The 14,163-nt window shown below is 43.8% G+C and overlaps 1 protein-coding gene across 9 annotated transcripts in view; it reads right to left on the minus strand.

Annotated features, from left to right (window-relative positions):
• The window catches only part of LOC124118617 (protein piccolo-like), a 109,920-nt gene that overhangs the window by 38,834 nt on the left and 56,923 nt on the right, over positions 1-14,163 (minus strand). For 8 of the 9 annotated variants that reach the window (XM_048386741.1, XM_048386742.1, XM_048386744.1 and 5 more), the window contains exon 2: positions 5,124-5,351. In XM_048386741.1, the coding sequence (XP_048242698.1) occupies positions 5,124-5,344 (221 nt within the window). In that variant the 5' untranslated portion in view covers positions 5,345-5,351. Of the gene's footprint in view, positions 1-5,123; positions 5,352-14,163 lie in introns of those variants that run through there. The other variant, XM_048386746.1, reaches the window with a different exon arrangement.

The following is a 14,163-nucleotide window of genomic DNA, read 5'->3' on the forward strand; positions in this document are numbered from 1 at the left end:
ACCCAATACCCACTGTAACACCCAGTACCCACTGTAACACACAGTACCCACTGTAACACACAGTACCCACTGTAACACCCAATACCCACTGTAACACACAGTACCCACTGTAACACCCAATACCCACTGTAACACACAGTACCCACTGTAACACCGAGTACCCACTGTAACACACAGTACCCACTGTAACACACAGTACCCACTGTAACACACAGTACCCACTGTAACACACAGTACCCACTGTAACACCCAATACCCACTGTAACACCCAGTACCCACTGTAACACACAGTACCCACTGTAACACCCAATACCCACTGTAACACACAGTACCCACTGTAACACACAGTACCCACTGTAACACACAGTACCCACTGTAACACCCAGTACCCACTGTAACACCCAGTACCCACTGTAACACACAGTACCCACTGTAACACCCAGTACCCACTGTAACACTGAGTACCCACTGTAACACCCAGTACCCACTGTAACACCCAGTACCCACTGTAACACCCAGTACCCACTGTAACACCCAATACCCACTGTAACACCCAGTACCCACTGTAACACTGTTGTGTTGTGAAATGGCTTGGTATCAATGGAAAGATTTGCTAAAACTAGGAAAGTATTATATGTTGGTAAAGTTAACTGTTAGCTCCTTCAAATACCATGGGCTAATGATACGATCCTAACTCCTCCTTCTAATAATAGCCTTGCAGAACAGTGCTGAGCACTATTAAAATGCTAGTGTGCAAATACAATATATATGCTTATAATGGCTTTCAAATATTTGACACCAAAATTGTACCAATTTTATTGTATGGTGGTGATTTGTGGAGATACACTCAAAGGAAAGATATAGAAACTGTACATAGAAAATTTTGTAAATATGTTTAAAACATAAGTTATTGCTTGCCAAATGCTGTTGCATATGGTGACTGTGGCAGATATCCACTTTAACAAAACATTATGTCATATGTATTAAATATTTGTTACATGTTATATCTATGCCCACATTTAGTCATCCGCATCAGTGTCACTGAATGCTGCCCAATACCTGTGATATATATCCTTAAATTGGGAATCTCCTATCAGACATTTGCTGTTTAGCTACAGCTTGGGGCATGTTTGGATATCCCACAAAGTTGGAAATGAAAAAACATTAATGTTTGTTCTGAAACAGCATATTCTTGATTGTGCAAAACAAAACTGGCATTCACTTCTCATAGATAAATGATTACTTGAATTTTATTCAACCATGAAATCATCAGAATTTCTGTTTGAATCATATGTACAATATATTAATGTACTTACTTACAGAAAGGCCTTGATATAACTTACAGGAGGATATAATACATTTGGTGTTCAAAGCGTACGTAGCGGAAAATATAATGGAGGTGATGAAGACTCTCTGCTCACACTGTACAGGTCTAGAAGATGAAAAGCATGTTTTGTTTGTATGTCCTCTGTTTAGAGATACACATACCCACTTTTGACAAACAAACAAGCCCACGATATGTCTATAATTAATTGTATAAGACTTGGGAAGATATTTCTTCTTTTAAAGTATATGTACATTGTATTTAAAATTAGAACGGAAATGTAATCCACTTCCATGATGCATGTGCAATGTAATATTATTGTATAACATACATGTATGTGATATGGGCCATATGGCCTTGAAAACAAATAGCTGAACTGAACTGAACTGAAATTTGTGAGACAGACATCCAAAACCTCCTACTATTTGTGGTCATGTGTTGCAGTAACAGAACATATTGACTTTGGCACCTGTAGTGCCATGTTTCTACCTTCTTCCATGCTCTGACGCCTTCACCCAGCCATGCAGCATTGTCAACAGTTGACAACATGAAATTAATCACCGCATCAAGTTAATTCCATCCAATAGACAAGTATTTGTCACAAAGTGACGAAATGTTCCCCGCCTGTATATACACCATAGTACCAAATATGAAGACAATCCAGCGATTAGTTCTTGAGATATTGCGGCAACACCGTTTTCCAACTCCAAAAGCATATTTGCCTGCTGTGACCTTGAAAATGGGGTCAAGGTCACCAAAACCGACTGGTGTATGCGGAGTCTGTATATACACCATAGTTCCAAATATGAAGACAATCCAGTGTTTAGTTCTTGAGATATAGCGGCAACACCGTTTTCCAACTCCAAAAGCAGATTTGCCTGCTGTGACCTTGAAAATGGGGTCAAGGTCACCAAAACCGACTGGTGTATGCGGAGTCTGTATATACACCATAGTTCCAAATATGAAGACAATCCAGCGATTAGTTCTTGAGATATCGCGGCAACACCGTTTTCCAACTCCAAAAGCATATTTGCCTGCTGTGACCTTGAAAATGGGGTCAAGGTCACCAAAACCGACTGGTGTCTGCGGAGTCTGTATATACACCATAGTTCCAAATATGAAGACAATCCAGTCTTTAGTTCTTGAGATATCGCGGCAACAAACAGGTGGGATGTACGGACATACAGACGTACGGACGGTCGTGAATACTATATCACCCGCTTTCGCGCGGCGAGGGACAATAATGGACATGTATGCCAAAATAATTTCCTTGTCCTCATGCAAGATGGTGTTTCACTGTTCAATTTTGATTTCAATACGATATATTGCAATTCTTGCATCAGTTTTGTTATTGAACATACCCAAAGCTTTGTTACCTTATTGTCAAAATAACTCCAATGATTTGTGACTGTAAACACACCCTGCTTCAAACATGTGTTGCTTGTGATGGTCAACTGATACTGACATGTGAGAGAAGCAGGAATGTTCACAGGACTACGTATGGTGTATTTCATCAAGTCAGGATGCGTGGCAACTCTTCAAAACCATGGAAAGAGGTAGAAATGGGTGAATGGCTGAAGTTCTATGTAAATATATCCCACACATGCTGACAAAGGGTAACCATGAGGCATTAGATGTCCATCTCATTAATTTATACTTTTCTTAGTGTTTGATAATCTTTCCAGCAACACTGCCATCACGTGTGTCAGACAAACACAATACAGTGTGCTTCCAACACAAGAAGCCATTTTTCACAGACAGGTTGATTTTTTTATATCTGATATTATTTTCACATTTGGTTTGTAACACTTATTTAATGGTTGAGATCAGCAGTGAAAAACTAAACATTTATAATACTTCTTTTTTTGCCACCTGCTCAATATTTGAGGTTGGCAGATCTGTAAAGCATGCAAATGAGTCTATCCTAGAGGAGTCACACACTATGAAACTATCTGGGCCACACTAAAACATGCTAAAACAGATCTCAACCCATCCTGCACAGTTATCAGAAGATTTAACCACAAACATGTGCACACTCCTTGTAATCTACACACGACCCTGTTGACACAGCAGCGACGCCTTATGACAACGTAAGCTAGGGAATTCGATACCTGACATGGAGAACATGGATAATAGATAACAAATTTGAAGTTAGAAAGTACAGGATAAGTCCTACATGTTTAGGGAGGTGTGTCATTACAATCCCTGGTTTGATGTCATGGATGCAGTGTCCAGTGTTTGGTACATGGTGGAAGTTGTGCTATCTATATACGACCATACAACATTCAAACAGTATATATCATTGTACTAAACTGTATATGGTATAACCAATTAAATTCCAGGCCGTGCCCCTCACATAATCATATTACACCGTTATGATGTACTGCTGCTTCTATTAACATGAAGCAGTTGTGACAGTATAGAAGATACCAATATGAGTCTACAACTTCTTCTATTTTTTAATAGTTTGAATATCTTACAATGCTGGTTGACAGATGTGTTATTATTATCATCAGAATTATCTAAATGTGTGACTATTATAGATGTATGGCAACGACAGGGCCCAACACGACACAGAGGTGAAGGACAGTGTTAGAAACCTACTTCCTACACATGACTACTTGCATGACAGGCAGCAACTTATGGGAAATTAACAGGGGTGACATTAACAAGCTTTTGGAAAAGTGGGACAAGACAGATGAGACATGCATCACTGCTGAGATAAGTGTTTCATATTGATAGAAAACTTGGTCTTGCATTGCTGTGCATGATGTTCTGGATACAGAAACTCCCATAGTTGAAACCGATGCAAGTGGAAATGATACAAATGCCTTGGATCTATACAGTTCCTCCTCCATTGTATGACCAAGCATACATGGTAATCAACTTAAACAAACATTCATATCCTATAGGAGCATTTCTCAAAATGACGCATAAAGAAACTTAATATATCTACATGTTTTTCCTCATATGTACATATACAGAAACGTTTAGAACTTATATAAAAGAGCAAGCACTATATCCCCAAACAAGTTGTCAGGAGCTGGACTTAACGTTTCTATAACCCCAAACAAGTTGTCCAGAGCTGGACTTAACGTTTCTATATCCCAAAACAAGTTGTCAGGAGCTGGACTTAACGTTTCTATATCCCAAAACAAGTTGTCAGGAGCTGGACTTAACGTTTCTATATCCCCAAACAAGTTGTCAGGAGCTGGACTTAACGTTTCTATAACCCCAAACAAGTTGTCCAGAGCTGGACTTAACGTTTCTATATCCCCAAACAAGTTGTCAGGAGCTGGACTTAACATTTCTATATCCCAAAACAAGTTGTCAGGAGCTGGACTTAACGTTTCTATATCCCCAAACAAATTAAGAAACATCTTCGCCAATACAGTATTTCAAATATTGGAATAGGACCTGAAACCTCTTAACAAACACATGTAGGAACAAAAATCAAACCTGAAATATGATGATGCAGATTTATAACAACTGCGCATACATTATTACTAACCAACAGACATTTCAGACCAAACAAAATATCTCAATAATCATTTTATCTTATTTGTTTAAAGTTTTTAAGACCAATCTTAAACTATCTTGAGCTCTGCACCAGACACATCAACATAAAGATTCCCCTTACAATGTCTTACAATCTTTAACCTGGCAATAATTTGACTGATTTCAACAGATTCCAAATGTGCAATGAGGCAATGAACTGACAGTTTAAATCTGGCCAATTAGTGCATGTGAGTGCAATAAAAGATATATTGTTCAAAAAACATAAAAAAGATCTACTTACTTTGAGTCTACTGTTAGTTGTGTTGTCTTTCCACCAGGTAAAATCACCTCCAATTCTATTTTTCCGTCAATAACTTCATTCATATTGACATCATCAACTGGTTCGGAGCTGTATTTGAGGGGTGGTGGACCACTCCCATTATTTGTGTGAGGGGGAGGAGGTTTCTTACTCTCCATGCCCGCCGGGACAGTTGGGGAGAACCCCCGTTTGGTGCTGCTCATGCCTTTCCTGCAAACAAGGAAAATCATCATCATCATCATAACCAGGAAAATCATCATCATCATCATCATCATCATAACCATCACAATTATGATACCACCATTGTCAAATAAGCATTTATCGTCGTGGTGAGGTGAGGTGAAATGGGGTTTAACGTCGCGTCCAAGATTATTGCACTTATAATAGAGTGTGTGTGTGTGACTGCTTTTACCAGTCCAGACTGATGCCGATTTATAGTGCTAACCCACTGAGATACCATGCCGCAGTTTTAACATAAATACCCTACTCAGACACAGTATACTGACTCCGAGTCGACCAGTCCTTGTTCTAGCCCCTTAATGCCAAGCACCAGACAGGGTAACAAGAAGTACCATCTTTTAATGACTTTTGGTATGATGTGGCCGGGGATCGAACCCCGGACCTTCCACTCTCCGGGTGGACGCTCTCCCACTAGACCACGGAAGCGGTCATTTTATCCTCATGAGTGAATATATCAAGTGTTTATTAATCCCCTGATGCTAAAAAGTGAAGTGTTCAAATAGGAAAATAAATTACTCAACAAAATCTTTTCAAAGAGACAGGAAGACTGCCATCAACTGCTCATTGTGGTCGTCAATCATTCCATATTAATTTCAGTTCTATAACAATAACTGTGATCAATATATGCCTCATCAAGTATTATTCCCCTTTGCTGCTTGTTAATGTTCCTGAATGATTGACCCCATATCTCAGACACACCCATATCAACTGCCAGACTTGCATGTAACATAACATAACCTAACCATAAGTAGTCTAAAGTTGGACATAAATATGTATGCATGCTGTTCCACGGTGCAGACAAAGTGCACCTCTCCCATAACCCCATTTGTTTCACCTCACACTCTCAAAGGTGGGTCACCTCACACTCTCAAAGGTGGGTCACCTCACACTCTCAAAGGTGGGTCACCTCACACTCACAAAGGTGGGTCACCTCACACTCTCAAAGGTGGGTCACCTCACACTCACAAAGGTGGGTCACCTCACACTCACACTCTCAAAGGTGGGTCACCTCACACTCTCAAAGGTGGGTCACCTCACGCTCTCACCGGTGGGTCACCTCACACTCTCAAAGGTGGGTCACCTCACACTCTCAAAGGTGGGTCACCTCACACTCTCAAAGGTGGGTCACCTCACACTCTCAAAGGTGGGTCACCTCACACTCACACTCTCAAAGGTGGGTCACCTCACACTCACACTCTCAAAGGTGGGTCACCTCACACTCTCAAAGGTGGGTCACCTCACACTCTCACCGGTGGGTCACTTCACACTCACAAAGGTGGGTCACCTCACACTCACAAAGGTGGGTCACCTCACACTCACAAAGGTGGGTCACCTCACACTCACACTCTCACCGGTGGGACACCTCACACTCTCAAAGGTGGGTCACCTCACACTCACAAAGGTGGGTCACCTCACACTCACCCTCTCACCGGTGGGACACCTCACACTCTCAAAGGTGGGTCACCTCACACTCTCACCGGTGGGTCACCTCACACTCTCACTCATGGGTCACCTCACACTCACAAAGGTGGGTCACCTCACACTCACAAAGGTGGGTCACCTCACACTCACACTCTCAAAGGTGGGTCACCTCACACTCACACTCTCAAAGGTGGGTCACCTCACACTCTCAAAGGTGGGTCACCTCACACTCTCACCGGTGGGTCACTTCACACTCACAAAGGTGGGTCACCTCACACTCACAAAGGTGGGTCACCTCACACTCACAAAGGTGGGTCACCTCACACTCACACTCTCACCGGTGGGACACCTCACACTCTCAAAGGTGGGTCACCTCACACTCACAAAGGTGGGTCACCTCACACTCGCCCTCTCACCGGTGGGACACCTCACACTCTCAAAGGTGGGTCACCTCACACTCTCACCGGTGGGTCACCTCACACTCTCACTCATGGGTCACCTCACACTCACAAAGGTGGGTCACCTCACACTCACAAAGGTGGGTCACCTCACACTCACACTCTCACCGGTGGGTCACCTCACACTCTCACCGGTGGGTCACCTCACACTCTCACCGGTGGGTCACCTCACACTCTCACTCATGGGTCACCTCACACTCACAAAGGTGGGTCACCTCACACTCACACTCTCACCGGTGGGACACCTCACACTCTCAAAGGTGGGTCACCTCACACTCTCACCGGTGGGTCACCTCACACTCTCACTCATGGGTCACCTCACACTCACAAAGGTGGGTCACCTCACACTCACACTCTCACCGGTGGGTCACCTCACACTCACACTCTCAAAGGTGGGTCACCTCACACTCACAAAGGTGGGTCACCTCAAACTCTCAAAGGTGGGTCACCTCACACTCTCACCGGTGGGTCACCTCACACTCTCACCGGTGGGTCACCTCACACTCACACTCTCACCGGTGGGTCACCTCACACTCACACTCACAAAGGTGGGTCACCTCACACTCACAAAGGTGGGTCACCTCACACTCTCAAAGGTGGGTCACCTCACACTCTCAAAGGTGGGTCACCTCACACTCTCACCGGTGGGTCACCTCACACTCTCACCGGTGGGTCACCTCACACTCTCACCGGTGGGTCACCTCACACTCTCACCGGTGGGTCACCTCACACTCTCACCGGTGGGTCACCTCACACTCTCACCGGTGGGTCACCTCACACTCTCACCGATGGGTCACCTCACACTCACACTCTCACCGGTGGGTCACCTCACACTCACACTCACAAAGGTGGGTCACCTCACACTCACAAAGGTGGGTCACCTCACACTCTCAAAGGTGGGTCACCTCACACTCTCACCGGTGGGTCACCTCAAACTCTCAAAGGTGGGTCACCTCACACTCTCACCGGTGGGTCACCTCACACTCTCACCGGTGGGTCACCTCACACTCACACTCACAAAGGTGGGTCACCTCACACTCACAAAGGTGGGTCACCTCACACTCTCACCGGTGGGTCACCTCACACTCTCAAAGGTGGGTCACCTCACACTCTCACCGGTGGGTCACCTCACACTCTCACCGATGGGTCACCTCACACTCTCAAAGGTGGGTCACCTCACACTCTCACCGGTGGGTCACCTCACACTCTCACCGGTGGGTCACCTCACACTCTCACCGGTGGGTCACCTCACACTCACACTCACAAAGGTGGGTCACCTCACACTCACAAAGGTGGGTCACCTCACACTCTCACCGGTGGGTCACCTCACACTCTCACCGGTGGGTCACCTCACACTCTCATCGGTGGGTCACCTCACACTCTCAAAGGTGGGTCACCTCACACTCTCACCGGTGGGTCACCTCACACTCTCACCGGTGGGTCACCTCACACTCTCACCGATGGGTCACCTCACACTCACACTCTCACCGGTGGGTCACCTCACACTCTCAAAGGTGGGTCACCTCACACTCACACTCTCACCGGTGGGTCACCTCACACTCTCAAAGGTGGGTCACCTCACACTCTCACCGGTGGGTCACCTCACACTCTCACCGATGGGTCACCTCACACTCACACTCTCACCTGTAGGTCACCTCACACTCTCACGGGTGGGTCACCTCACACTCTCACCGGTGGGTCACCTCACACTCACAAAGGTGGGTCACCTCACACTCACAAAGGTGGGTCACCTCACACTCACAAAGGTGGGTCACCTCACACTCACACTCTCACGGGTGGGTCACCTCACACTCTCAAAGGTCGGTCACCTCACACTCACAAAGGTGGGTCACCTCACACTCACATTCTCACGGGTGGGTCACCTCACACTCTCAAAGGTGGGTCACCTCACACTCTCACCGGTGGGTCACCTCACACTCTCACTCATGGGTCACCTCACACTCTCACCGATGGGTCACCTCACACTCTCACTGGTGGGTCACCTCACACGCTCAAAGGTGGGTCACCTGCACCTTCAGCGGGCGCTAGGATGTTCCACAATCTGTTGAAACACACACTTAGTAGATTTTAGTCCAAAATCGGGATTGACAACAATTTCGTTTTGTAGTTTATACTTTCCAGAATCAAATCAAGACACATATGTATTGTAAAACTTGCACTTTATTGCATAAGACACCAAAGTCACCTGAACTGAGGGTATATTTGCAGAAATTCTGCAAAGGCCAAAAAATGCTGAATGTTGTACATGTATGTTCAACTATAGTTTGCAAGTAAATGACCATGGATGGATGGGTGAATGATTGATGTGTATGTGTGTATGTCTGTGTGGATGGATTGATGTGTATGTGCGTGTGTATGCGTGCATGCGTGCGTGTGTGTGTGCGTGAGTGGATGGATTGATGTGTATGTCTGTTAGTTTATTCGTTGTTTAACGCCGCACACAGCAATATTCCAGCTATATCACGGCGGTCTCTAAATAATCAAATCTGGACTAGACAATCCAGTGATTGTCATCATGAGCATCAATCTAGGCAATTGGGATATGATGACATGCATCAACCAAGTCAGCGAGCCTTACCACCCGATCCCGTTAGTCGCCTCTTACGACAAGCATACTTGTCTATAATACGGCAAGCATGGGTTGCTGCAGACCTATTCTACCCCGGATCTTCATTGGGGTGATGTGTATGTCTGTGTACGTGTGGATGGATGGATTGATGTGCATGTCTGTGTGTTCATTTGTTTTGGTGGTTGGCTGTGTTGATGGTGGTGGGTGGATGTGTATGTGTTTGTCTGTGTTGATGGTGGTGGGTGGATGTGTATGTTTTTGGCTGTGTTGATGGTGGTGGGTGGATGTGTATGTGTTTGTCTGTGTTGATGGTGGTGGGTGGATGTGCATGTTTTTGTCTGTATGGATGGTGGTGGGTGGATGTGCATGTTTTTGGCTGTGTTGATGGTGGTGGGTGGATGTGCATGTTTATGTCTGTGTTGTTGGTGGTGGGTGGATGTGCATGTTTGTGGCTGTGTTGATGGTGGTGGGTGGATGTGTATGTTTTTGTCTGTGTTGATGGTGGTGGGTGGATGTGCATGTTTATGTCTGTGTTGATGGTGGTGGGTGGATGTGTATGTTTTTGTCTGTGTTGATGGTGGTGGGTGGATGTGCATGTTTATGTTCGTGCCTATGTGGATTGATGGATGTGTATGTGCTTATGTGGATGATAGATGTGATGTTTCCCAGGGACAATGGATGACATCATCACAACAATTCAGCTGACTAATCAAGTCTGTCAATCATTGAAATGTACATGAGCAATTATTGGAGAGATTCAATATTTCAACCCTTACGGGCAACATCCAAAAGTATTTTTTTGATAGGCTACCCTCAACTTCAGAAATCACTGAGAGGATATACTTGATGTTCTTGACTCAATTATAGCATATTTCAAGCGCCAACATGAGAAAAGAAATATCACGGTTACATGTACCATGATGTACTGATGGGCAGATACAACAATGTCCACATTCTCCCCATCCATTGCCTCCAGTGAATTATGCTAATGCTCAACAAGCTCCCCCTACAACAGGGAGTGGGGGATGTCTCTAGCTAAGTGCCTCACTGAATCCACCACAAAGGTTAGGTCAGGGTAGGTGGGTAATTTGACAGGACATCTCTGGAATTTGTGTGGACTGTGATTTGAGGAATCTGGGTGAAACACAATAAGGATTGAGTGCCTCCTCCAGTGAGTGCCCATAGACATCAGGACAGGATCCTTTCATGGTAGTGTCCCATAGTTCCAGCTAGAGTTTGGACCAGTGAGCCAGTGAACATAAAATGTGACACTTTTCATTTCAGCTGACAGTAGATATGTATATAACACAGGACAATAAATACTTAGATATCCCTTGAACTCCCAAGTTTCCGGTAGATCATGTTAAAGGGTGCGTGAGGTTTGTTCTACACCACTTTGAACATGCAGTATTTCTGTCATATTTCAGCTTGATGTGGGAGGAAAGCCAGTGGGCATGGGTATGGTGCTGACAAGCATAGTAACATTAAATTCGGGATTCCAACCTACAATCAGTTTATTCTGGCATGACTGATCCAACTCTACAAAGGGAACTGCTGCATCCCAGATACCAGGCCCCATCACTGGGCTCAAACACATAGAAATACTGTCCACATGTGGGTAATCCCAGCATTAACGCCAACAAGAAGTTCAGAGTATGATTTCTTAACTTAAGATTGTCAAAATATGCACAAAACCTTCTTTTGTCTTCATTCCCATAGCTTGACTGTGTAAACTATAAATTATACAGTAAAGTTAAAGACATAGGAGTTTAACCAACACATGATATTGATTATGACTAGAAAACTTCATCAAGTCAATTGTAATTTTCTTTAGGAAGGTAGATGAAAACAAGTAAATATTCCATCCCAAGTTCTAACAATATTGTAGTTAATTTATGAAGTATTAGATTAGTATGACAAAACATTTATCAAACCTGTTCCATGTTTCCATGATAAAATAATCTCTCAACAAGATAATGATTGGCTTGAGAAACACAAGTGGCAGGGTTCCGTTACATGCAATACAGGCCTCATTACTAATGACCCTTGCACTCAAACAGCTGGAACTTCTCCTGTTTAAACAAAGCCAGTAAATAACTTAAGCTTAATTTGTAAACATCAAGGGCAATATAATATGTCTATAACAGATGCTCCGAGTGAGTGAGTATGGCATTTTATTCTCTAGCTGATATTACTGATATTACTGCAACAGGTCTTACTTGTACCCGCTGTTGGCCCGGCCAGCACAGGCTGTGAGTCAGTGAGTGTTTCAGTCAGCTTAAAGGGTCACAGGTCCAAGATAGGTGGCAGTATCATAATCAGGACAAGGGATTCCAACTGATGATCTGCTGGATCACTGACAGCATGACTAAAGACACTCAGTCTGGATAAGGCAAAACCTGACAGCATGGCTAAAGACACTCAGTCTGGATAAGGCAAAACCTGACAGCATGACTAAAGACACTCAGTCTGGATAAGGCAAAACCTGACAGCATGGCTAAAGACACTCAGTCTGGATAAGGCAAAACCATATTGAAAATCAAACTTGGTCTGCATGAGCCTTATGAGGCAGCACACTAACCATTAGGTTACAAGACAACCCCATTTTCACAAAATTGTTATCCAAAATTAATCTTCATAGTTTCATATTTAAAGCTGTACAACCACCCTTCAGCTTTCATTGGCCCAAATGTCATAGTAATATATACTACTAGCCCTGATCCTCGCACATTCCACGAGTGAGATATGTGTGCGATACGGGTGGGTGTGGGTATAGTGTTTGAGGTCAAGATGAAAGACAGATACCGGTAGACATGTAGACAAGTGTCAATAGGTTAGGGGAGACAACTCTGTCAGACACTGATCTACTGCACATCAGCAGTGGCCAATATGGGACCTTGGGCACATTCATTTATTTGATGGTGTTGCTCAAATATTACAGAGGGAGTTCCCTCCATTCATGATTTATCTGTGTCCTGGAATGAAAATAAAGATATTGAAACTACCACAGAAAAATATAACTTGGTTAGGCCTCTCCTGAAAGGAACTGTGTGAGAAGTAGCCTACATGCTGCTGGACTCACACAGTTAGCAGAAGTTTCAAGGAGGTTTTCATCCCACTTTCACAAGTTTTTCTGTTAACTTTACTACATAAAGTTACACAGTCCAAGCTTTCAAATGGCTTTTCATAATGGTTAAAGTTTATTTGGTATAAATGTTATCAAACTCCAGAGAAGACTTTAAGATTTGTGTGCATAAAAGTAATTTCAAGTAAACGATATAGAGAACTCAATTAAGGTTTCACTCAAAAATATTTTGGATTTGTGTGAAAATCTGTTGTTATTCTTGATAAAGAATGTTTAACTGTAAGAAGCAGATCAATAAACACAATTAACCTTCTCAAGTATGATGCAACACAGCAGCGACACTAGAAATCTGGAAATGTACCACAATACACCCATGTAAGAAACTGAAATTGGCTGTCTGTCATGAAGTGGCGGGTGACCCCTTGGTGTGGAGTATACAAAGACTGAGGTAACATCTGTCAGCACTACTGCTCACCAAACACCACACTGCTGAGACAAGTTCCTGTATCAGTTACATAACCCTGACCACACCATCTCCTGTGTTGACCTAAGATCAGAGACTAAATGAAGCAATGCATAACCCCTCCCAATGCCTGGAGGCTGCCATGTGCCAGTGCCTGGAGCTGGCATGTTGTGACCCCCATGCATCTTTCAACCTCTCAGCCACACATTCATCACAGATACACACACTACGCACACAGGTGTGAAGGCTATAGTACAGGGGGATGGGGAATGGGAGTGTGGTCACGTGTGTATGTGTGTGGGGGAAAAAGAGAAAGAGAATATATCTCCTGCTAATCTACTTCTGCAATTTCAATTTTTGGTAGGGTACCTTAATATTTATAAAAAATTGCTCTGCTCTACCCAGGGTGTTTACAAAATGACAGATCATTGCTTACACCCTGAGTGTTTAACTAGATGACATCTGAATTGATTATAACCCTCATTACAATTTGCCTCACAAGTATTTGTAGGTAGATACAACCTCAAAACCGTTTGTTAACCATGGTAACTTATTCACATTTGTGCAATGTCAGTTGAAGGACATATTTTACATGAGACCGACACTTCCAACAGTAAATGTCATTGTGAGAATATGACACAAAGAGTTACCCCCCTTTCCACACCACACTGTCATCACTATTTATCTGGATGGTGAGAGGAGCCCTATTTGAATCCCATTTGTAGCTTTACTGAGATTATTTGTGACAAGACATTAATAACACA

Source organism: Haliotis rufescens, unplaced genomic scaffold, assembly GCF_023055435.1.
Source record: "Haliotis rufescens isolate VD_foot unplaced genomic scaffold, xgHalRufe1.0.p SCAF_10, whole genome shotgun sequence".
NCBI lineage: Eukaryota > Metazoa > Mollusca > Gastropoda > Lepetellida > Haliotidae > Haliotis > Haliotis rufescens.